This window comes from Chelonoidis abingdonii, chromosome 5 (genome assembly GCF_003597395.2).
Source record: "Chelonoidis abingdonii isolate Lonesome George chromosome 5, CheloAbing_2.0, whole genome shotgun sequence".
In the NCBI taxonomy this organism is placed as follows: domain Eukaryota; kingdom Metazoa; phylum Chordata; order Testudines; family Testudinidae; genus Chelonoidis; species Chelonoidis abingdonii.
Window position 1 is genome coordinate 1,808,168 of NC_133773.1, and position 22,703 is coordinate 1,830,870.

The 22,703-nt window shown below is 43.7% G+C and overlaps 1 protein-coding gene across 1 annotated transcript in view; it reads right to left on the reverse strand.

Moving 5' to 3' along the window:
• The window catches only part of LOC116839906 (poly [ADP-ribose] polymerase tankyrase-1), a 325,729-nt gene extending 303,701 nt beyond the window's left edge, over nucleotides 1–22,028 (reverse strand). Inside the window, 5 exon segments of the mRNA XM_075066025.1 lie at nucleotides 5,990–6,214; nucleotides 21,546–21,581; nucleotides 21,584–21,806; nucleotides 21,809–21,917; nucleotides 21,919–22,028. Coding sequence (XP_074922126.1) covers nucleotides 5,990–6,214; nucleotides 21,546–21,581; nucleotides 21,584–21,806; nucleotides 21,809–21,917; nucleotides 21,919–22,028 — 703 coding nt within the window.
• Nucleotides 22,029–22,703: the final 675 nt, after the last annotated feature.

Below are 22,703 nucleotides of genomic sequence, written 5' to 3' on the forward strand. Positions count from 1 at the left end.
TTATCTCAATCATCAAGGCGCCCCACTGATGCAGTTCATTTCACCTAGCAGACCTACAATTTAATAATAACAACAGGACAACTCTCCTACCCTTCCCTTGGTCATGTGTACCTCGTACCATGACCCGTCGCCCCCCATACAGCATAAGTCCTGTCAGATGCCTTGAGGTCTGTAACCTTCGCATCAGCAGGCAAGTCACATACTGGTTCTCCATCTCACAACCCAGCATTCACGTTCTAGATGATCGTTCCCATTACTAACACGGTCTTTCCTAGATGAGAGGTTCCTCCCCCAGAAGGTAACCTCGGCAAGAGGCACCCCGAGCACCATTCTGGAAGAGGTCCCAACTACGAGAAGGTTTCCCTCTACTCCCTTGACTGCTTCTGCTTCCCTGGGCCTTTTCTTCCTCTCAACAGTCGCGAGGGCTGTCCTGGCGAGGAAGTGAAACAATTCTACAAGTGTCCCAGAAAGCCTCATCAACACACGCCTCTCGCCTCTCTTACCCTCCAGTTCTTGCCACCCGGACTCCAAATCCGTACACATCTCTGAGGGCCAGGGAGCTCCTTGCACAGCCACCTACAGCACAAATGCCAGCCCCAGCCACCCTATGGCGGGGAATCATACATGCTACAACTCAGTGCAATAAACGGATTAGCCCCACGTCTGCTTGCTGGACTCTCCCTGCAATTGTCTCCTAGTTAAAAGGATCGTTTAAAAAAAAAAAAAAGTTTTGAAATGTTGGTTGGATTCAGGTTTTAAGGACTACAGAACATATAGACTGACAAGGGACCCCGCCCTCCTTCCAAAACTCCCTTGCCAAACCCCTGGGTACACTTATTGGCAGCTTTATTAAACCCTGGCCTGAGTGAATGCTCCGCCCACTGATTAAGGCTCAGCCAATTACCAGAGGCTTCGAGCTTTCAAACCTTCCTTTGAAGCTCACAGCCTCCAACTGCCAGCCACAGCACAGGGTTCCCACAGATGCTGTATTTTCTTCTCCTTCATCTGGAGAACTCCCTTGTTAGCAGCCCCTGTTCGCAAAGCAAACACTATGCCATCCCACCAGTCTGTGCTTGTTGCCGCACCCAGAATCGGCATTCCACTATATCAACCAGCCCCACTGCCACCATGATATCCCAATTGCCACATCCCATGCTTTCAGGAACGTCTGTGTCTATGTCCATGTCCTCCTCACAATTGTCCTTGCACTTCCATCTCTTAGCCAGGTTCTGCACATACTGCAGTATAATGTGCAACGTGTTTACAATGCTCGCAACAGCAGCAGTGAGCTGAGTGGACTCCATGGTTGCCGCACTATAGCATCTGCAAGGGTAACCCAGGAAAAAAGGCACAAAATGATTGTCTGCAGTTGCTTTCATGGAGGGAGGGGAGACTTATGTTCTTATGACTAATGAAATGTACCCAAAACCACCGGCGACAATGTTTTTGCCCCACCAGAAATTGGGAGCTTAATCCAGAATTCCAATGGTCAGCGGAGACTGCGGGAACTGTGGGACAGCTTCCCACAGTGCACCGCTTCTTGAGTCGATGCTAACTACAGTAGTGAGGACGCACTCCATCGACTTAAGGTGGTTAGTGGGGACATACACAATTGACTGTATAAAATCAATTTCTAAAAGTTGACTTCTATAAAATCGACCTAATTTCATAGTGTAGACATACCCTAGGAGAGCCACTTGGTGCAAGAACCCTTGGATTACTGAAGCCTCATACATAAAGTCCCACTATAACCATGAACCAAGGAGTACCTCAATAGCAGAAAACTAGCTTCTTCTTTTTCATTACTTTGATTGCTTCCAGCACACAGAAGGGTTCTAGAAGAATCCAAAGATTTCTCAAGCATTCCTATTGAGACTAATAACAGAGTTCTCTTTACAATAGTTGGCAGCAGTGGCACGAAGCTTTTGGAAAATAAGTCTGGTGTAGACAAAGGCAAAGATATCAAAGGATGTAACAAGCTACGATGCTCAGTCTCCATCCATACTGTCTGGAGTATTACAGGGGAAAAAAAAGCTGCATACAGAGGTATAAATTCATACAATTTCAGTTGCCTAATCTATTTCAAGATTTACATGCGAAGACGATCAAGGTTAGTTTTCAGTATTTTGCTTCAGGAAAAAAAAGTGGGAGAGGGGAGGTTTTCCTACATTTTGGCCATAAGCATGTCTGCTCTACACCTACACCTAGCACCTCAAACAGTTAATATTAAGCTAGATGCAATCTTTTATTGGGATTGTACAGAAACAAAAAGGTTGAATTCTTAGTATGCTCACATTCCCTCATACTTGGTCTTGCATAGCAAACCAGAAACCTTGGTTCTCCGTATCTTAGCTTTGACAATCACTTCTATGACTTTACAGTGCTCTTCCATGAATATTTAGTGTTCATCCTTGAATTATAGTAAAATGCTTCTTGCTTGGCTCTTCCTTAAGCAAACGAAACAGTGTTCAATCTTGAACAGCAATACTTATAAGCAAAATGCTTCTCATTAGCTCTGGGAGCAGAACTCAAGACACTAAACATGCATCTTTCTGATAGATGAGCCAACACAAAGATCTATAAATATCACCAACTTGCTGTCTAACAGTTTTCTTGTTTCTAATGCTTGAGTCAATTTGAAAAACACACACATTCATTAAATGGAGTTAACAGACAAAACTTAACATGCATTTGATTACTAAGTAATGAAAACGAGTTTTCAATGCCTAGTCACCCCGTAAGAAACGGCTAGCACATGTTCACTTTTGCTAAGTATTTGCCATCCTCAGGGATCCTAGGTGTTCTAAGATAGAGAGCACAAAGACGACAAAGGGACAGATCAGGTCAGACTACAAATCATGGGCCACATTTTCTGAGCTAAACAGGTGCACCTTTCCATTCTGTTCTATACAGCTTCTTATACTGTCTTATCACCATGGTAAACAAGCACCTTCCCGTACCACATTAAGCAATATGACCTATACTTGCCACTATGGTTTGTTCTCTCTCATCCCCTACCTAGGGGGAAAGAAATGTGTGAAGTGTGTGTGTACACATGAGAAGTGCGCAAACACTTTTCCATTTAGATGCAAATAATGTTGATGACAATTAAGCAATATAAAAACAATTTGCAGTAGAAGTGTGCATTTACCATTAAAACTATATAACTGAAACCCAGAGACTATTGGCAATCTTCAGATCTATTGTAATCACTATCCAGTTTTTGCTACTTTTCCAGCTTTCCTATCTTGTTGCTTTTATTGTGGCTCTGAAAGACCACAGTTAATAAATTTTCCATGTTTCCTGGCTCATCACGCTGTTCAATTACCAGTTTACTCTCCTGCCATATTACAGAAGCAGCATTCTCATGGTAAGGAGGATATGGACAAAGACATGCAGAGGGGAGGAAAAAGAACAAATACGGCAAGTATCTCCCATTTTAGCATTTGGACGACGCTCAAAACAAACAAGAGCCAAAATGAAGCATGTGGGGGAAAAAGTCAGTAGATAGTTTCTAAAAAGTTAAGTTGCTGGTTTTCAGCAGATATTGTAGAGTTCAACAATAAATCCTCATATGTTGTGCCAGTGTTTGAGACACTGTCAAATTCATGCTTTATAATAAAACATACCTGACTTATTTAAGTCTAGTACCGGACACTAATTTGCACAAGTTCATTTCTTATACAAACAATTATATTAGTAATCTACACGTTGGGGGAAAACAGTTACTGTACACTACACTTAGGCTTGGAAAAATCCATTTTTATGCATGTCAGCATTTTTTGTATAATGCCAGTTGAAGTTTATTTTTAAGCATTTTTTTTTTGTTTAAATTTTCACAGTTGTGGGACATTATGGGGGAGGGTGCCAGAATAATTTAATGACACAAAAGTAAGTTAAATCTTTATAAAACATTAAAACAAACTGTCAATATCACATATCAAAATATACAAAGGAAACATCCTTAAATCAACAAGTCATACCTGTTGTTACTATTCATTCATGAATTCATTCATAACAAGCCTAATTCAAAAAAGTCTAAAAAAAAATTCACTGAATTTTAACTAAAATTCAAGCAGCATTTATTACCTTTCCTATCTTCAATTTTTGATCATCTAAACATTTGTTGTTGTGTTTATAGTTAAATCAACATTTATCAATAAAAATTAATCCTTCCAAGCCTAAGAATATTACAGAAATATATTTTCAAGTGGTCTGAATCCTTGCTGTGCCATCAAATATTGCTTAAGGCATGAATAAGACTCCACCAACCTGCCTATCACAGACTGATACTTGCATGTTCTCTTAACACTCAAGCGTTCTGCCATATGTAGAAAAATTAAAATCATAAATAAATGTATACAAGTCTGCTCTGCAGAGTTATTTACTTACAGGACTTGAAGAGATAGGGCCCCATATAAAAATAGGAATGGATGTACTAAAATGGGAAAAACAGACAGGCCTAGTCTAAATTGTCTACCTACCTACCACTAAATTGTCTACATTTTGATCGAACTACATCAGAATCATTTCACATACATGTAGAAAAGTGTACACTACAGGTTTCTATGGAATCAGTTAAGTCCATAATATGGTATGAACTGGAGTATAGCTTTTGAGAAAGACAATGATTCTTGATGTAAAGATTTCAAGTGATGGAAAATCTACCACATCCCTTGGCAAGATACTCCCCCAATTAAATACTGTGACTTAAATTTGTTATGCATTCCTGTGCACATCTAGACTCATCTTCCAGCTACTGGATCTTGTCATGCCATTGTCAGCTAAATGAGCTCTCTAGCATCAGATCTCTTCTTCTTGCGTAGTTATTTTTGGACCACAATTAAGTCACCCCTTAACCTTCTTTTTACGGTCTCATTACAAGGCAGGTTTTCCAGTTCTCAAATCATTCTTGTATCTCTTCTCTGAACCCTCTCTAGTTTTTCCACCACCCTTTTTGGAATGTTGACTGAGAACTGGACACAGGATTTCCATCAGTGGTCTCATTAGTGCTCTATCCAGTGGTAATATAACCTCCCTACTAAATTTTTATGTTTACTGTCTTTAAGCAAACACTGGAGGTTTTTCAAAATTTGTCCATATAATAAAATAAAGTGCTCTCAGATTACAACTAAGATCTCAAATTTGTGACTATGATTATTAATATGACGTGGCTATATAATCAAGGGGTTTTTTCCCCCCTCCGGATCTGAAATACTGACCAGACAATTTCACGTGTCTGACTTCAGAAGGAACTTTCAAGCCAGTCTGCACATTTAAAAATTAAAAATAAAGAACTCTGCTTGAAGAAAGTATTACTAAGCAGGCTGAAAACATATAAAAACGAAAGATATTACTGAAGAGTATTTACTATGATCTACATACATTTAAATGATTGAAATGTTCTATTTTATTTTAAATTACTTTGGCTCTAGGCTACAGTACATGCTGAAAATATGTAACTATGCTGAACAACTTTTTCTCGTAACTAGTCCCTCAAAGCTTTCAAATAGTAGTAAACTGGTTAGCCTTTAATTTCTTAACACAGGAAATACCTGTTTTCACCGTCTGAAAAATATCTCAATGCCAGGGTCAGCCTCAAAAAGCCATGATGTTATCTGAAGTCAAATCTTCCATTTTATTGGCAGAGTTCTCATGTTATGTTTCTGACAAAATGGTAAATTAACTGCATTAGACTACTCCTCCATCAAAATTTAGCTCCTGTGCCAGTTTAGCTTTCCAGGCTGCAAGCTCAGAAAACACCATGTTATGAATCCTGCATGTCGCTAAATTTTAGGTTGCCATCTCTTTACTTGTTTATGGGGGGGAAGGGGAGAGACCCTTCTTAACAAGGAAGAGAAAAGCAAGTGGTCCCTTGTCTATCAAGTGGAATGGAAACAGTCACTACAATTGCAAGCAATACAAGTTCACTGCAATATTAATGTGTTTGCATTTAAGTAAATTGATGCAATTAATGACAAATACTTACCAATACACACATCTATCTTCCCTTTGATAGCAGCTTCATGCAGAGGAGTGTAGTTCCAATTGTCTCTGGCATTTGGATCTGCACCTTGACATAATAACAGACTAACCACCTCAGCATGACCAAAGGAACAAGCATTATGAAGAGGTATTAGCCCTCCATCATCACGAGCGTGAACATTGGCTCCTGTTTGCAGCAAGTGTTCTACTACATCCTTCCTTCCAAAACCTATAAGAAAGAAACCTTTGTTAAATGGCTGTCAACAAGTCTAATTAAATATTTATGTGAGCTAAGAAGTATGTTTTAGAGATAGGAACAACCATATGAGAATTAAATCCATTTTTAAAAGCATTTCAATCATTTGGTCATAAACATAGAATATTCAGTACAGGTCAAATATATTTCCCACTTGCAAGATGCACTTAGACTGACAATGGACATATTTAAAATAAATTCAGGTAATCAGAAGAATGTCTCCTACACTCATGTGCTTCCAGAGCCTCTTGCAGAAACACGTTCTAGAGCACAGAGTCTTACTGCCCTTTGGGGCCCTTTCTGAGAAGACCTTGTAGGTACCACAGTCTTTTGCACCAGTTTCAGATGAAGAGTGCTATAATCCCATTCTTTTAGAAGGGTCCCCTATCTTGGGCAAGGCCTAAATTAAACATTCAATTAAATGATCAGAGTGAAATAGTACAAACAAAAACTTTTCCACTTAACCCTATCATCAAAATAAAAAAACTATTTATAGTTAAGTTTGTTTCTTTAACAGTGGATGAAGGGAGAGAAACTGAAGAACCATTAAAAGGTGGCAGTCTAGGCAATGGAGGACCTGAAGGAACTGCAATCAAACTGCCAACTTATGGCTCAGAAGTGTTCTGAGGCTGGGCTCCATGAAAACAGTATCAAAGGGAAAATAGAGTGCCTTAATACTGAATGCTAATTGGGGATTTTAACACGTCTTTCTAGAGCTCATCATACATCACACATCCCAAAATCATGGGGAATCAGATAGTTTGTTCTCTAGAATCCAAGGCACCAATCTGAGTGCACATACACAGGTAGTATGTCCCAGCAAGAAGATAGCAGTTAATATTAGGACTCTCCCAAAGACATCTTAAGAAGGTAAAAGACAAAATCCTAGCCTTTTCCTTCATTTCTCATTGCGGGGGCAACAGGTTTGGAAATCTCTCTTCTGGGTCACAGCCTACTCTTTTTCAAATATTGTGTATTCTGGGATGCCTTTTCAAAGAGCACAACTGTCTAAATTTTAATGTGGCTAACATCAACACTGACTAATCTAGTTACCGCTGTTAGACAAAAAGGAAAAGAAGTGCTGCTGGAGCCTCCTTTGCACATGCAGATTATGACAAGCAGCTGGACAAAGCAAAGTTCCTTCCTCAACCCACTCTATCCGTAAAATGGAGATCCCACCATGTCCCTCACTCAGTTTTGCCAAAAATTAATGAGTTGCATGAAACAATGAAGATTAAAAACAAGAGTCTAATTAGCACTTTTTTGAAGTCTTGTTTCCAGTTCTACCAATGAAGCTTTTTAATTCAGGAAACACATGAGTCAGAGTTGGAATCGTTAAAGAGATTGTTTATTGGTCTCTAGAGAACTAAGAAAAGTCTTTGTCGAGTTTAAATTGACTTCAGGGTCTTCTTTCTGATCCAGCAAATGAACAGAAGATATTGTCCAAGGGAGAACCCTAAACCTTAGGGAAAGGTTAGAAAGAGACTCCTGCTGGAGTTGGAGAGGGGAAGGGTGATCTTTGGTAAGTTTATTAGCATGTGTGTAGGTTCCTTTATTGTTTTTAATGTTTTCTTTGTAATGCTTTCACCTTAAGAATAAAGTGCTTGCATAAAAAGGATCGTGTTAACGAGTAACTGCTGGCAATTACTTTGTTCATAGTCTTTCAAGAGTAAGCAAACACTGACATCATTCTCATTAAGCAATCTGGCTAGCTAGCAATAATACTGTACACAGGGAACTGTGCAGCCTGAAGTACTCCCAGAGGGGATGGTGGGGAGAGGAGGGAGACAGACAAGCACACACACACAAGCGCAGGTCTCCACTCAAGAGAGATGAAAGCTAAGCAGCTGGGAGCCTAGAGGGGGTGTTATTGCTGCATCACAGAGAGGAACACAGGATCAGTTGCCCTGAACTGAGAGTTTTGTTTAAACCTTAAATCTTTTTGCATCTCCAGATAGAAAGTTGATCTGTCTAGCAATTTACTAAGCTTGAGGTTTTAATTAAAATCCTCCACTGAAAGACCTTGCACGCATGATCAAGCAAAACATTAAGAAAACAACCTTCAACAAGACTTGAAACCAGTGGTTCTCAGCCTGTGGCTCTTTACGACGCAATCAGCACACAGCTACGGCCCACGTGACATCCTCGGGGCCATACAGGTAGTATACATATATAGTGTGTGGATGCAACCCACATAACACAGAAAGCTGCATATGCGGCCCACAACAGTAAACAGGTTGCTAACCACTGCTTTAAACCAAGTTCACCTAGGCACTGAAGTCAGTGGGAGCTGGTAGGTGCTTAGCACTTCTGAAAGTCTAGTTACCTATTTAGGTGACTAACTAGTCTTTATCATTAAGTCTTGGCCCACATGCTTTCTGCAGGTAAGAGACCAAAATTATAAAATACTACAGTATATCCATACCCTTGCATGAAGCAAGAAGAATATGTCTTCCCCAGTTAGAGTATTACACCTGATCTGAGCTCAGAGCCGAGAAGCTACATATCAAGTTTAGTTATATCACACAGTCAGATAATGCAGTTGTATAATTTCACTTGTCTTACTAAAAAGCAGAAATTTCCATCTTGTTTCGACAGGTATCCCAGGTAATGTGAGAGTGTCAGATTGTTTGGCTGAGCCAATGGCACAACTAATGGAATGTGCAAGCCAAACTAGCTAGTTCTATTTTCTCTTAAACTAACTATAATCTCAGTTTTACTCTGATCACAATTTTCTGTAAAACTCTGGTTTTCAGTTTTCTAGGAAAGATTTTTATTTCAATTATTTTCACTGTATCTTTTACCCTCTCTTCCACATTACAGATTACTTGCTCTTAGATTTGTATTAGTCTGTGGTGGGGCAGTGCCCCACTCCCTGAGAAAAAGGCTGCTTTCAGGCTGTGCAGGCTGGCAGCCAGTCAACAGAGGCCTGTCAGGAGCTAAACAGGGCTGGGTTAGTCCCTATAGAAAAGCTGCCTAGCAGGGGGAAAGGCAGTCTCTTCCTGATTGCCAAGGGAGGAAGACTGGCTCCTGGACTAAAAGGTAGCACCTTGGACAGAGCAGTCAGAGAATAATAGAATATGAGGACTGGAAGGGACCTCAGGAGGTCATCTAGTCTAACCCCCTGCTCAAAGCAGGGCCAATCCCCTAACAGATTTTTGCCCCAGATCCCTAAATGGCCCCCTCAAGAATTGAACTCACAACCCTGGGTTTAGCAGGCCAATGCTCAAACCACTGAGCTATCCCTTCCCCCAAAGGGCTGGGGAAGGGCAGAAGGAGCTGAGGAGCTCCAGCCAAGGAAAACCCCAGGCTGCCAGTCTTGCTGCCAAGGGCCAAGTGAGAGCACAGGGCCAAAGGGGAAGCAGCTCAGGGACAAAGTCTGACAAGGGGAGAGAAGCGGAGCAGGGAGGCTGCCACTAGAGGGTCCCAGGGTCGGGACCCAGAGTAGCAAGTGGGCCTGGGTCCCCGACTTCTCCCTTGTACTACGCCTGGTTGACGAGGAGTGCGGCCTGATACAGGCTGTGCCTGTGACAAAGGGGCTAGACTGTGAGGCTACAGCCGACCATTAGAACAGGTGCAGATGGAGGACTGCTGATAACACCAGACCTCCAGAAGGGGGTGAAACCAGAGCAGTGGGCACTGCCGGAGGGCAGTGTCCTAAAGAGGACACCGCTGAGCGAGGAGCAACGCGGGTCCGGACACCAACAGGGGAGCAGATGACGGATAGGACACCACCAGCAGAGGGCACCCTGCAGAGGACAGAGCTAATTCCCAGACGTGCCAGCAGGAGGCGCTGCAGTGGTGAGTCCCAACCCCATCACATAGGCCCAATACTTCTTTTCAAAAGTCTAATAAGAATATGTCCTCAAGAAAATGGAAAAGCACAGCTGATCTGTACCTGAGCACTGTCATTATGTCAGATAAAATAGCGAAAATGCACTGAATAAATGTAATCCCATTTCATCACTTTTTAGAGGACCAAATGCAGTTCACATCAGAGCATGTGAACATCTCCATTTCCAAGCACTCATCTTATTAAGAAAATGGATGTTAGTGTCAGAATGGTTTCCGTGGTATGCGGGTACTTCAAGCTAGTTTAATTTGTCTTTCCAGTCAAGCACACTGAGAGCCAGATCTTCCCCTCACACAACACCATTTTAAGCCAGTGGAGTTGTGTTGAAGCTAGTCCCAGTTCACAACAGTGTTTAAAAAAAAAAAAAAAAAAAAAAAAAAAGAATTAAGCCCACTGGCTGAAAATAAGTGCATTAACTTAACTGTATCTAGAAACTGAATCAGACATTTTCAGTGCAGTGTACAAGCTTTCCAATAAAATTGCAGGTTTCACTGGGAGGGAGGAATAGCTCAGTGGTTTAAGCATCGGCATACTAAACCCAGGATTGTGAGTTCAATCCTTGAGGAGGCAATTTGGGGATTGAGTTGGGAATTGGTCCTGCTTTGGGCAGGGGGTTGGACTAGATGACCTCCTGAGGTCCCTTCCAACCCTGATATTGTACGATTAAATAATCTAAGTTCTATGTTCTTGTATTTTCTCATTCTCCTCCTCCACACATTTTAAACATGATTTTGTTATACAAGACAACTCTATCCAGAAAAATTAAAAAATAAGCTATAGCTGAAGCATAGAATGCTTCATGTCATTAGAAGTTAACACAATTCATACAGCTTAAATATCGAGAATGATCAGAGATGTTTAAAATAGAAGTCTGTCAGATCTATTAAATTTGTCCTTGGGATTTTGCCATCTCACAGGCCCTAATCATGCAAAGGGGTCCAGTCTATATGGGCATGAGTCTGGTGACATGGATCCCTTTGCAGAATTAGGGCCTTGGCTTCTAGAAGTGTTTTAGCCTCCACAAAAAGGCATACTTCAAACATTCTTCTTTATCCTCCCACACCATCAGGTGCATACGGCATCCAGATTCCACCCTTGATTTCGGTTTGTTGCTGGTCTCTTCTGAGTGTCATACTGATGATTCGGCTTCTTTCTCCCTTGTTCTGCATAATTCTTCTCTAGATTACCCTCTTCTCTTTCCAGGTGGTGTCCACATTACTACTTGATGTGGAAGCCAGGCTGGTGGCATCTTTAAAGCAGGTCTCAAATATGTCCATCATTGTCTGACCATGTTTGATGCTTTTGGTAAGTTTGCTCCCTTTAGAATTTCTGATGTTGCCAGACGCTTCCCAGTGAATTCTGAAGACCTTTTCCAGGTTTTACTGCAGAATGAGTTGACCTTATCCATTTCTGTTGTAGATTCTCATGACTCCGCTCCACAAAGGAGGACAGACAAATTAAAAATTCATACTTATATCACTGTCAGTCATACTACTTTTCCAAATCTTTTCAAGTTTCTGAAAGTTGTTTGCTGCTTTGAATATACACGGCTTGACATACAGCATGGTGACACCATCTTTACACATCTCACTCCCTATACTGGGAAAGTGACTTGCTACTTCTAGTGTCTCTCCATCTACTCTGTTGCTTTGGGGACATTGATAGCCATATATTTTGTCTTCCCTTTGTTGATGAACTAATAGTTTATCTGCCAAAAGCTGGGTCTTTTTGTCCCTTAAGTGATCTGTTGGGAGTAAGAAGCGAGCACCTTCTTTTGAAAAAACCCTCTCTGAAAATAAATGTGGCAGCATTAAGACAACACCCAGAAAGAAGTGCCACAGATGACCAACTGACACAGATTTTGCATCTGGTATAGATTTGCATGAGAAGGAAGCTGCTATAAATGTGAGGTGTCTTGCAGAGGACCCCGGGTCTCGTCTTGTCAATATCAGAGTATTGATCTGGATCAACAGAAGCCCAGCTCCACCCCTCCCCCATCTAACTCACCTGGCCAGTGAAGTTAACAGGAGCAACTAGCTGGTAACAACAACAAGACAGAGAGTGTGCATGTGAGTGCATGACTGTAATTATCATATGCATATGATACAGTGCTGACTGATAGATGTATTACCAATAAATGTGGCGCTATGCCTCATCCCCTGCCCCCTCAAAAAAGATCCTGTGCAGTACTTTAAACACAACAAGATGTCTGCTGGAACTAACAAGGACTGTACCAGGGGAAAGGATTGGGCCCAGATTCAGGAGTCTAGTCTGTGAAACAAACTTATTGGAACATCTGAGGGTAATCAGTTTCTTAATGTATTAGGCTTAGACTTGCATGTTTTTGCTTGGCAACTTACTTTGTTCTGACTGTTATTACTTGAAATCATTTAAATCCTACTTTTTATACTTAATACAATCACTTTTGTTTATTAATTAACCCAGAGTAAGTGATTAATACCTGGGGGAGCAAACAGCTGTGCATACCTCTCTCAGGGTTATAGAATCAAAGAATATCAGAGTTGGAAGGGACCTCAGGAGGTCATCTAGTCCAACCCCCTGCTCAGAGCAGGGCCAATCCATGGATAGATTTTTGCCCCAGATCCCTAAATGGCCCCATCAAGGATTGAACTCATAACCCTGGGTTTAGCAGGCCAATGCTCAAACCACTGAGCTATCCCTCACAGTCTTAAGTCCCACGCAGACTGTGACGAGCTACAAAGAGACCTTACAGTAGAATTTCCAAAGAACGGTGTCCTTACTAAATGCAATAACTAGAGAGGAATCATTACTCTCGGTGCTTGGAAAAATCGTGTGCAACATTATCCTGGAACATATTAAGAATCAGATCTCCAACTTAGAGAAGGAAGCAGGTTTTAGACCTCTGAACCATATCTCAAACATATTTTAGAACAAATTTTGGAGCGGCAGGTGTGATGGGTTCGGTTACAGGGACCCCCTTGGGACCGTCACCTGATGTGCTGAATTTACCTCTGAGCCTATTTTCCTTGCCAGCTTGGGATTCCCAAACCCTTTCTTGTTGAGCCAGACATGCTAGCCTGCTGCAACACAGACCCAGGTCTGGTCCATGCCCCCAAAGCTGCAGACTTTAACCAAAAATTGCTGAGTAGGTCACCTATCTCCAGCACCCAAACACCCAGTTCCCAATGGGATCCAAACCACAAATAAATCCATTTTACTCTGCATAAAGCTTACACAGGGTAAACACGTAAATTTTCTGCCCTCTATAACACTGATAGAGCGATAAGCACAGCTGTTTGCTCCCCCAGGTCCATTTCATATCTTAAGAAAGTTATCATGAAAATTCACCTGCCCAGGCACAGAGTCTACTCACCCATCCTTACCACAATAGTGGTATCCTATCACCTATTCATCAAAACAAGTCACTCAGCCCAAATAAAGTGTTGCAATACTGATCTAATAAGTTTCTACTGTTTGGCCTTCTTTGGCATAAAGAGGTAGCCTTAATAAGTAAGTTAACACTGCTAGAAGTAAACCATCTAATAAGAACAGAATCACTATAGCGTCTTCATTCTTTTGAGATAGCTCTCTTACAAAAGGGGGGGAGGGGAAGAATAGGTCTCATCTTCAAGCTATTTCAGTTTTAGAGAGAAAGTTCTTTTCCTTGATCTTCAGAGAAACAGAATTACAAAGTATCTTCTGGCAACATTTTTCACTACTGCTTGTCATGCACTAGGGAGCCGAAATCCAGCATTCCAAGTTCTTCAGGCTTTTAGATACAAACGCAGCGATAGCAGGTAAGAACATGTGATATCCCCTATAGGTAGGGATGCAGTACCCTTGAATCCTCACAGTCATAAGAACAGCCATACTGCATCGGACCAAAGGTCCATCTACCCCAGTATCCTGTTTTCCAACAGCGACCAAAGCCAGGTGCTTCAGAGGGAATGAAGAGAACAGTTAATGATCAAGTGATCCATCCCGTCGCCCATTCCCAGCTTCTGGCATACAGAGGCTAGGGAAACCATCCCTCCCCATCCTGGCTAATAGTCATTGATGGACCTATCCTCCATGAATTTATCTAGCTCTTTTTTTAACCCTGTTGCTGGCCTTCACAACATCCTCTGGCAAACGGGGGAGGGATAGCTCAGTGGTTTGAACGCTGACCTGCTAAACCCAGGGTTGTGAGCTCAATCCTTGAGAGAGCAATTGAGAGACCTGGGGCAAAAGTCTGCCAGGGACAGTACTTGATCCTGCTAGTGAAGGCAGGGGACTGGACTCAATGACTTTACATCCCTTCCAGCTCTGAAATAAAATAAATATACCTGTTTTTTATATTTATATTTAAAAGAGTTCCACAGGTTGACTGTGTGCTGCATCACTTCATGACGGAGCAGAAAATAAAGACTTTCCATAAAAACACTCAATGCCTCAACGAGACACTGCAATGAAAGTGTAAAATTAACCAGATCCTCTCAACATTGTTTACTACCAAACTCCAAGGAAATTCCTCAAGAAGCCATCTCCAGAGAAGTAGAGTATCAAGGTATTTTTCTCTTCCCTGAAGACATCATTTCTACTGGATTTCTACTCTTCGAAGGGAACTGACTTGGTGAATGTTTAAGAAAGCAAACTTTACAACACTGACAAACAGCAAGAACAGGACCAATGGCAACAAAGTAAATGCTAAATATAGAAGAAGAGTAAGAAGACACCTCCATAAATGACACTTTTATAGCTTGTAAGTTGCATCCAAAAGCAAAAGTTTGAGTGTGGCCAACTCAAACATACTGATCACCAAAAAGATATTCTAGAGGGCAGGAGTGTTTGAGCATCACCGCGTCAGAAACAGACCAAACCCAAGCCAAGCAATCATGCTTTGTAGAGTATACAGAGTGAAGACTACAAGGTTATTTTTCCTATGTCTGAAATGAAAACCCCCATTAGGGAATGAATTGAGTGAGCCTGGTCATGGCCAGCCATTTGACATGGTCTTTTAGTGACAGCACTGCCAAAAAAAGATGTTGAATAGAAATAAAGTTGGGTGGACTTTAAGCACTTTAATCCATTTAAAACACAGCCCCAGTCATTGATTATGTGTGGTAAGTCTCCATTAGAATGGGTACACGGATGTGTTAAGAAAGCTGGCAGAACACCACTCACTGGGATGAAACCACCACCACTTTAGAGAGGAATCTCACACGAGTTTGTAGCACCACCTTACCCTCGTAAATATTCAGTACCAGATGGATTGCTGCAGCCTGTAATTCATTCATATTTCATGCTGAAGTCACGGCCTCTACAAAAATGGCCTCCCCCAGCTAAGAAGTTTGAGCGCCCAGTTAAAGTGGCTCAAAAAGTAGCTTTCAGCTCCACATTAATATCCCATCACATAAAGAGGCTCTCAAATGAACCATGTCCTTAGAATGTTTGTTTCCATTAACGTTTTGAAAACCCAATTGTGAAAAGATTCAAATATCAGCCTTAACTCTGCTCTACTATCACTGTGTACCATCCAGGCAAGTGAAAGCCCTCATCAGTTACCACGCAGAACTTTGCTTTAATTCCTATAGTTAACAGAGCCTAGTTCTCTGCACATTATAAAAAAAGATTTCAACAAGTTCTGGTGTTCTGGGAAACAGATATGTTGAAAAAAACACTCCAAAATTGATAGACAGTGAAGTTCTATAGAATGACCAAAGCAGCAAAATGAATGGGTACAGCAGTGTCTCCTATGATTGTCTACTGACTTGGTTGATTTTAGGTTGATGAGCAGACAAACTGGCAGCTCCGTGCTAAGAGAGAGGAAAGGAGGCTGCCACGAAAGAGTCACACAATACATTTCCTTTATGAAAGTTGGAGCAAAATAAAAGCCTCCCCTGCTCAGATGTATGTGATACTTTGACGGTCTCTAGATCATTCATTCTATCCACAATGGCTAAAAGGGAATTCTTTGGGCTGTATACAAAGAACAGGATTTCCAGCTCAATTACAAGAGTGAATAGTACAGGTACAGTGGGGTTTTCAGTTGATGAGTAGCTAATCGTATTAAATTCATAGATAAGGCCAGAAGGGACCACTGTGATCATCTAATCTGACCATCTGTATAACAGAGGACAGAGCACTTCCCTGAATTAATTTTGACTTACAGAACATCTTTTAGGAAAATATCCAATCTCAAAAAGCAGCTGTATGTGGCCCATACTAGGAGGGAAGAAACCACATGTAAAAATTCCAAGTCTGTTTTTACTTATTATATCTCAGTGAGAACCAGCACACTATTTACTGCCAAAACACAGTGTAAGTGTTCCCAAACAAAAGGGATACACAATTTCACAACCTCCCCTACACCTACTCTAAAGCTTTCATTTAAAAAAATGAAGTCTCTAGACCAGGGGTGCGAAAACTTTTTGGCCCGAAGGCCACATCTGGGTATGGAAATTGTATGGTGGGCCAGGAATGCTCACGAAATTGGGGGTTGGCGTGCAGGAGGGCATGAGGGCTCCGGCTGGAGGTGGGTGGGCTGGGGCTGATGAGTTGGGGTGCAGGAGGGTGCTCCAGGGTGGAACTAAGGGTTTGGAGGGCGGGTGGGGAAATTAGGGCTGGAGCAGGGGGTTGGGGTATGAAGAGGGTCGGGGGGGGGGGGGCAGGCCGGGCAGCGCTTACCTCAAGCAGCTCCTAGAAATAGCGGCATGTCCCCCCTCCACAGCTCCTATGTGGAAGCATGGCCAGGCAGCTCTGTGCACTGCCCTGAGCACAGGCACCACCCCTGAAGCTCCCATTGGCTGTGGTTCCTGGCCAATGGGAGCTGCGGGGGCGGTGCTTGGGGTGGGAGCAGCATGCAGAGCCCCCTGGCTCCTACTAGATGTAGAAGCTGGAGTGGGGACATGCCGCTGCTTCTGGGAGCTGTGTGGAGTGGGGCAAGACCCCAACCCTGCTCCCCGGCCACAGCAGGCCAAGCCCCAGACCCTGCTTCCCGACGTGAGCTCGAGGACCGGACTAAAACATCTGGAGTGCAGGATGTGGCCCCTGGGCCATAGTTTGCCCACCTCTGCTCTAGACCCTCTTACTGCAAGAAATATATATAATCTTCAAAACATAAGCCAGTCACTAGGCTTACAAATTTGGCATCTGATTTTAGAAGTTAAACAAAAGCCAGAAGGAATAATCTAAGAAATACCCAGTCTTTGCCAGCTATTCTTTCTCCACCTTCTGGCAGCCAGAATCTTCACCCTCCCCACTAATGGAGGCAGAGAACACAGGCAAATAAAATTCACTCTCACTCCCACATGCACTCCTCTTGAATATCTGCTTGTGAAATTCAGCAGCTCACTTACTAGCATCAGGGCAGGAAAATAAATATGGCCCCCAGCCAGCCCTTTAACCACCACTGCTGCTCCCCGCTACAAATGGATACTCCCCTTTCAGGGAGATGAAGTTCCTCAGTGAGTGGGAAGAAGAGTATCTCCTGTCCATGAAGAGATCCATAGTCCCAAAAGAGGCAGCTCCAGAAAGATATGCTCCCTGTGCTACCTGAATAAGGAAATAAATGTGACTCACTCACCATCCATCCTCCATGTGGTGGAAAGACTCCACCATCCAGATACGGCCAAAAAAGTCACTTTTACCCTATTGATTGCTGATAAATGGAGCTACGTTAAACTCATCTCAGGCCTCTAAAGACAATTTTGCTGATTAAACAAGCTGATATATTAAACTTAATTGTCTCAACAGTGTATCTTGAGTTTTGCGAATAATTGCTCCAGAGTATTTTGCAATCTTTGCACTAGAGAGAAAGAAAAAAAAGCATTTTGATTCCTACTGTCCTTTTCTCAAGGGCTATTTTTCTTCTCTTTCCCTTATGATACAGCAAGATTTGTGAGCCTAAAAACTTCATAAAATTAAAAAATACTGATCTCAATGCTTTTTACTAAAAAACCTGAAGCCAAAAGACTACTATTATAATAAATTAATTCTTCTAATTTGTCATTGTTGCTAAAGAAGCAATGTCTGAACATGAATAGTCAACAGGACTGTGAATTGATGAAGGGGGGGGGGGCGGGGGGAAGAGACCAAGGCCCCGGGGAAAAAAGGTGACTGGAGAATGGAGCCTTATCAACAGCCAGAGGCAAAATCCATATACAAGTGACTGCTGGCTGAGTTTGGGGGTTTGTTGGGTTGGGTGGTTTTTTGTGGGTTTTTTTTTGGGGGGGGGGTCCTTCTCTTTTATGTTAAACACCAGTGGCACTGCTGACTTTCTTGTCTATCATTTTCCTGTTTGAGTTCATTCAAGAGTATAGCAACTGTCTGCTTTCACCCACATAGGTGGTACTTGGGCGTTTAGTGCACAATCACCATCAGAAATCAGATGTCCGTGGCTGATATTTGCAAACACTTTCAAAGGCAGGACCCCCAACACAGAAGTTTATTCTAACACCTTCCCAACATATAAACGAGATCCACTAGTACCTGATGTGATTCTTATCAAACTACGATAACTTACCTGGCACCTAAATAGTGTCTAATCCAGGGGTTCTCAAATGTCATTGCACTGCAACCCCCTTCTGACAACACAAATCACTACATGACTCCAGGATTTGAAGGCTGAGCCCATCTGAGCCCTGTTGCTCTGGGCAAAGAGGTCAAAGCCCGAGCCTCACCACCCTGTGCAGAGGGGCCCAAAGCACTTTGTCCCCAGGCAGGGGGCCTGTAACCTGAGCCCCACAGCTCAGGGCTGATGCCGAAGCCTGAGTCCCAGCTGGTGGGACACAGGCTTTGACCCTGGGCCCCAGACAGTCTAACACCAGCCCTGATGACTCCATTAAAATGGGATCGTGACCCACAGTTTGAGAACTGCTGGTCTAGTCTACAGATACAGGCACAGACAGAGTTAAGTTTGACGTTGAATCTTCCAACAGTAAGTGTCCTGCACTTCAAGCAACTTTTTGTTCTTCTGTTAGAATGTAATATTGTTAAAACTGTTTTAAAGGGCAACATTCTGTCACATAAGTTTTGTTCGTTTTCCCCTCAGTTAAAGTAGAAAAGTGTTTTTCATGTTCACAATCCAAGTGGACGAATAAGTTTTGCTTGTAACTTTAGTGACACCTGTGTTTCACTAGTGATGCTCAAGAGTTTAGGTATGTATGAATTATGTTGGTGAAGCTTTTGTAAGCTTGAATTCAGGATAAGTAGGACCCAGTTGAGGCCAGGTGCTGGCACCACTATGTCATGCAACGGACGCTTGACAAAATTACCACACTTAGTGATTGACATTGGGGGGGTTATGTCAGTCAGTCATTCAATTTTTTGAAAAATTACCACAGACCTCAAAATTTTTACAGTGGACACTCGTGTCCGTGTACGGACATGCTGCTGACCCTTGGGGTATGTCTATACTGGAAACTTCAAAGCGCTGCTGCGGGAACGAGTACGGTCACCAGCACTCCTGGTAATCCACCTCTACAAGGGGATTAGCTCCCCGCACTTGAAGACTGTCTACACTAGTGCTTTAAAGTGCTCAGACTTGCTGCACTCAGGGGGGTGATTTTTCACCCCCTGAGCCAGCAAGTTAGAGAGCTATAAAATTTAAATGTAGACAAGCCCTTGGTTGAGGTCTCATGAAATTTATCACTTAATCTATAGAACATAAAGAGTTTACAAACAATATGCCCCATATTTCAGAGCTCTTTAGAATTAAGCTCCATCTTCATACTCTGAGGATAAACTGCTTTTACAAACTCAGCTAATATGAAGCTCAGGAGCTATAGTAGCAGCACTCGGGGACTCAAGACTCAGGAGGTGGACTCCCCGGAGAACCACTTTTTGACTCTTTACATAGACATATCCAAAATAACCAAAGCTATGTTAGCACATTCCTTAAAAGTGCTGATTTTTTTAAGGAAGTCATTTTAGTGTGGTTAGCCCGAACGACATTTTAAAATGTAAATACTGATCATTGTGTACACATTCAAATAGATTTTGTATTATTAAATATTTTAATAGTAATGCGTAGAGGTCGCAAGGTACAGCGCTTAGCACAAAAAAAATACAAGATGTGCCAGAGAATTCACGATCTGCACAAGAGCCAAGTCCAGAAATCATGTTAGTGGGCTGAGGTTATGGCTTATTTTGAATATCTTGCACATTTTATTGTTATCCCCTCTTCTCTATTTGTGTGTTTTTACACACTTTGTCATTTTCAATAGCCAGGACTATGTTCTTTGGAGCAGGATCTCGCTTTTTACTACATGCCCACACAGACACAGCTGAATGGGGCCTAGGTTGATGCCCTAGGAACTACTGTACTACAAAGAACCTCATCCCCCAAAGGAAGCTGGAGACCAACTGTGTTCTGAAAGTGCCCCAATGTTACTTTCTCCCCTAATTATACGCACACTAGTGGATTAACTTCTTGTATAACTAGTAAGGAAGAACAGTTTCATGGACTATCACTATTTTCTCCATGATCCTTTGCCTCCTTTTTTTTTCCTTACCTAGTGAATTCAAAGTATTATTTTTTGCCCTTGTTTGGGGGGGAAGGGTATATCTGAAGAGTCTGTTCTCACTTGCCTCCCCACCTGCAGGTGCTATGAAGATTCCACCACTAAAGCAACTTTTGCGCTCTAGAGACCCTTGTTAACACAAAGATGGAAGTTGATGTCTTGGACCTTGTGGTGCGGAAACACTGGAGAGCTACTTTTACACAAGTCCTCTTCAAACAGTGTGGAGATAGTATCTGTCCCTTCTCAACAGCCAGGAATGATTACAGGACACAGACACAACATCTCTCCAAGCAAGCATAATCAGAAGACAGTGGCTCACACTGACACCAAGAATATGAGTTTGAAGTAAGAGCTTAGGCAGAAAGCAGTTACTAACATCACTGAGGGCTTACCTTAAGAATGCAGTAGTGCTTACAGTCACTAAGCTGCTTTTCTTTAAGAAAAGGCCACTGACCTACACCTACTCAGCAGTTTGTTTTGAAGGGCTACAAACGTTTTTTTTTAATTAATGTTTAAGTTACAAAGAAAAGGGCCTGGTAACATTCACCAGGAAGATAAGGAAAGCACAGAGTCATCCACAGATAACCAAAAACTTGTTCTCCAATCTGTAACACTGCTAACCTGCATTAACACTTCCCTGTCAAGTCACGAGCAGACCAAAAATCATGAAGGTTTTTTTAAATGGGGGCGGGTGGGTCAGGGGTGGCTTCAGAGACTCCAAGCCAGCTCCACGGCAGCAGTCTGAAGTGCTCTCCCCAAGCTCAGGAGCCAGTTTTACCTTAGAGTCTGTTCTAGCCCAGCCCATGGGGGATCTCAACTCCATACTCATCCTGCGACCCAGCCACCTCCGCAACCCCACTGCCCAGCAGCTACACTGGGGCAGGTCCCCCGGGCCGGGCCGGGCCGGGCCGGGCCGCCCGCCACCCGCGCTCAGTGACCCCTCCCCCGCCGGGCGGCGGCGCTCAACCTGCGGCGAAGTGCAGGGGGGTGGATTTCCTTCCGCCATGTCCTTGGCGTTCACGTTGCCCGTGTCCACCAGGCGCTTGACCCGGCTCACGTCTCCATTTGCGGCAGGCTTCCAGCAGCTCCGGAAGGCGCCGCTCCCCGCGCTCGGCCCGGGCGGCTCCGGGCTCTCGGCCGCCGGGCTGGAGGCCGCCGAGGACGAGGATGAAGCGCTGCCGCTGCTGGTGGCCACGCTGCTGCTACTGGAGCCCGAGGCCGGGGGGGGGCGGCCCCGGCCGCGCTCTCCGGCTGCTCCGGCGACCAGGGCGCGCTCCGCCTCGCGCCCGCCGCCGAAGGGGGGGCCTCGCCCTCCGGCCCGGCCAGGCTGTGCCGCTGGGGAGGGCGCGGCGCCCGCAGGGGAGAGGCCTGGGCTGCGCGGCGGGGAGGCCGGCGCCGGGGGTGGTGGGTGATGGTGGTGATGGTGCTGGGACCGACGCGGCGCCGCCATCTTCCACTCCAGCCCTGTCACTGCGGCAACGGAGCGCTGCCCGCCCTCGCTTCCGGCCGGCGCAGCCAATCGCAGCTCAGGGCGCCCGGAAGTGACGTGTGTTGTGGTGGGGGGCAGAGGAGAAAAAGCAGGGGCGGGGTTTGACCGCAGCTTTTGGGGCCCTACGGCCGCCTGGCCCCGCCTCTCCTGCCGCCAGCGGGGATGGGAGGCGCTCGCGCGAAGACGCCTGGCTCCCCCTTGCACACTCGGGCCTGCTCCTTCTGCCCCCTGCGCACACGCATCGTTGCACGCTCACGCCCCGTCTAGTGCCTACAAATACGTTAGACGCAAGTGGAAGACCAAGCGCAGCGTCGGCCTGTTACTCAGTTGGGGGGGAGGGGGTGTCAGGAATAATAGCGGGAGATGTGGAAATGGCAGACGTGCTCAGTGACTTATTTGTTTGGGTTTTCACCAAGAATGTTGGTCTTGTATGGACACCAGTGAAAATGAGGTAGGCTCGGAAGAGGCTAAAACAGGGAAAGAACAAGTTAAAAATTATTTGGACAAATTAGATTCTTCAAGTCTCCAGGGCCTGCTGAAATGCATCCTAAAATACTCAAGGAGCTGTCTCAGGCGATATCTGAGCCATTAGCAATTATCTTTGAAAAGTCATGGAAGATGGGAAGCCTTCCAGAA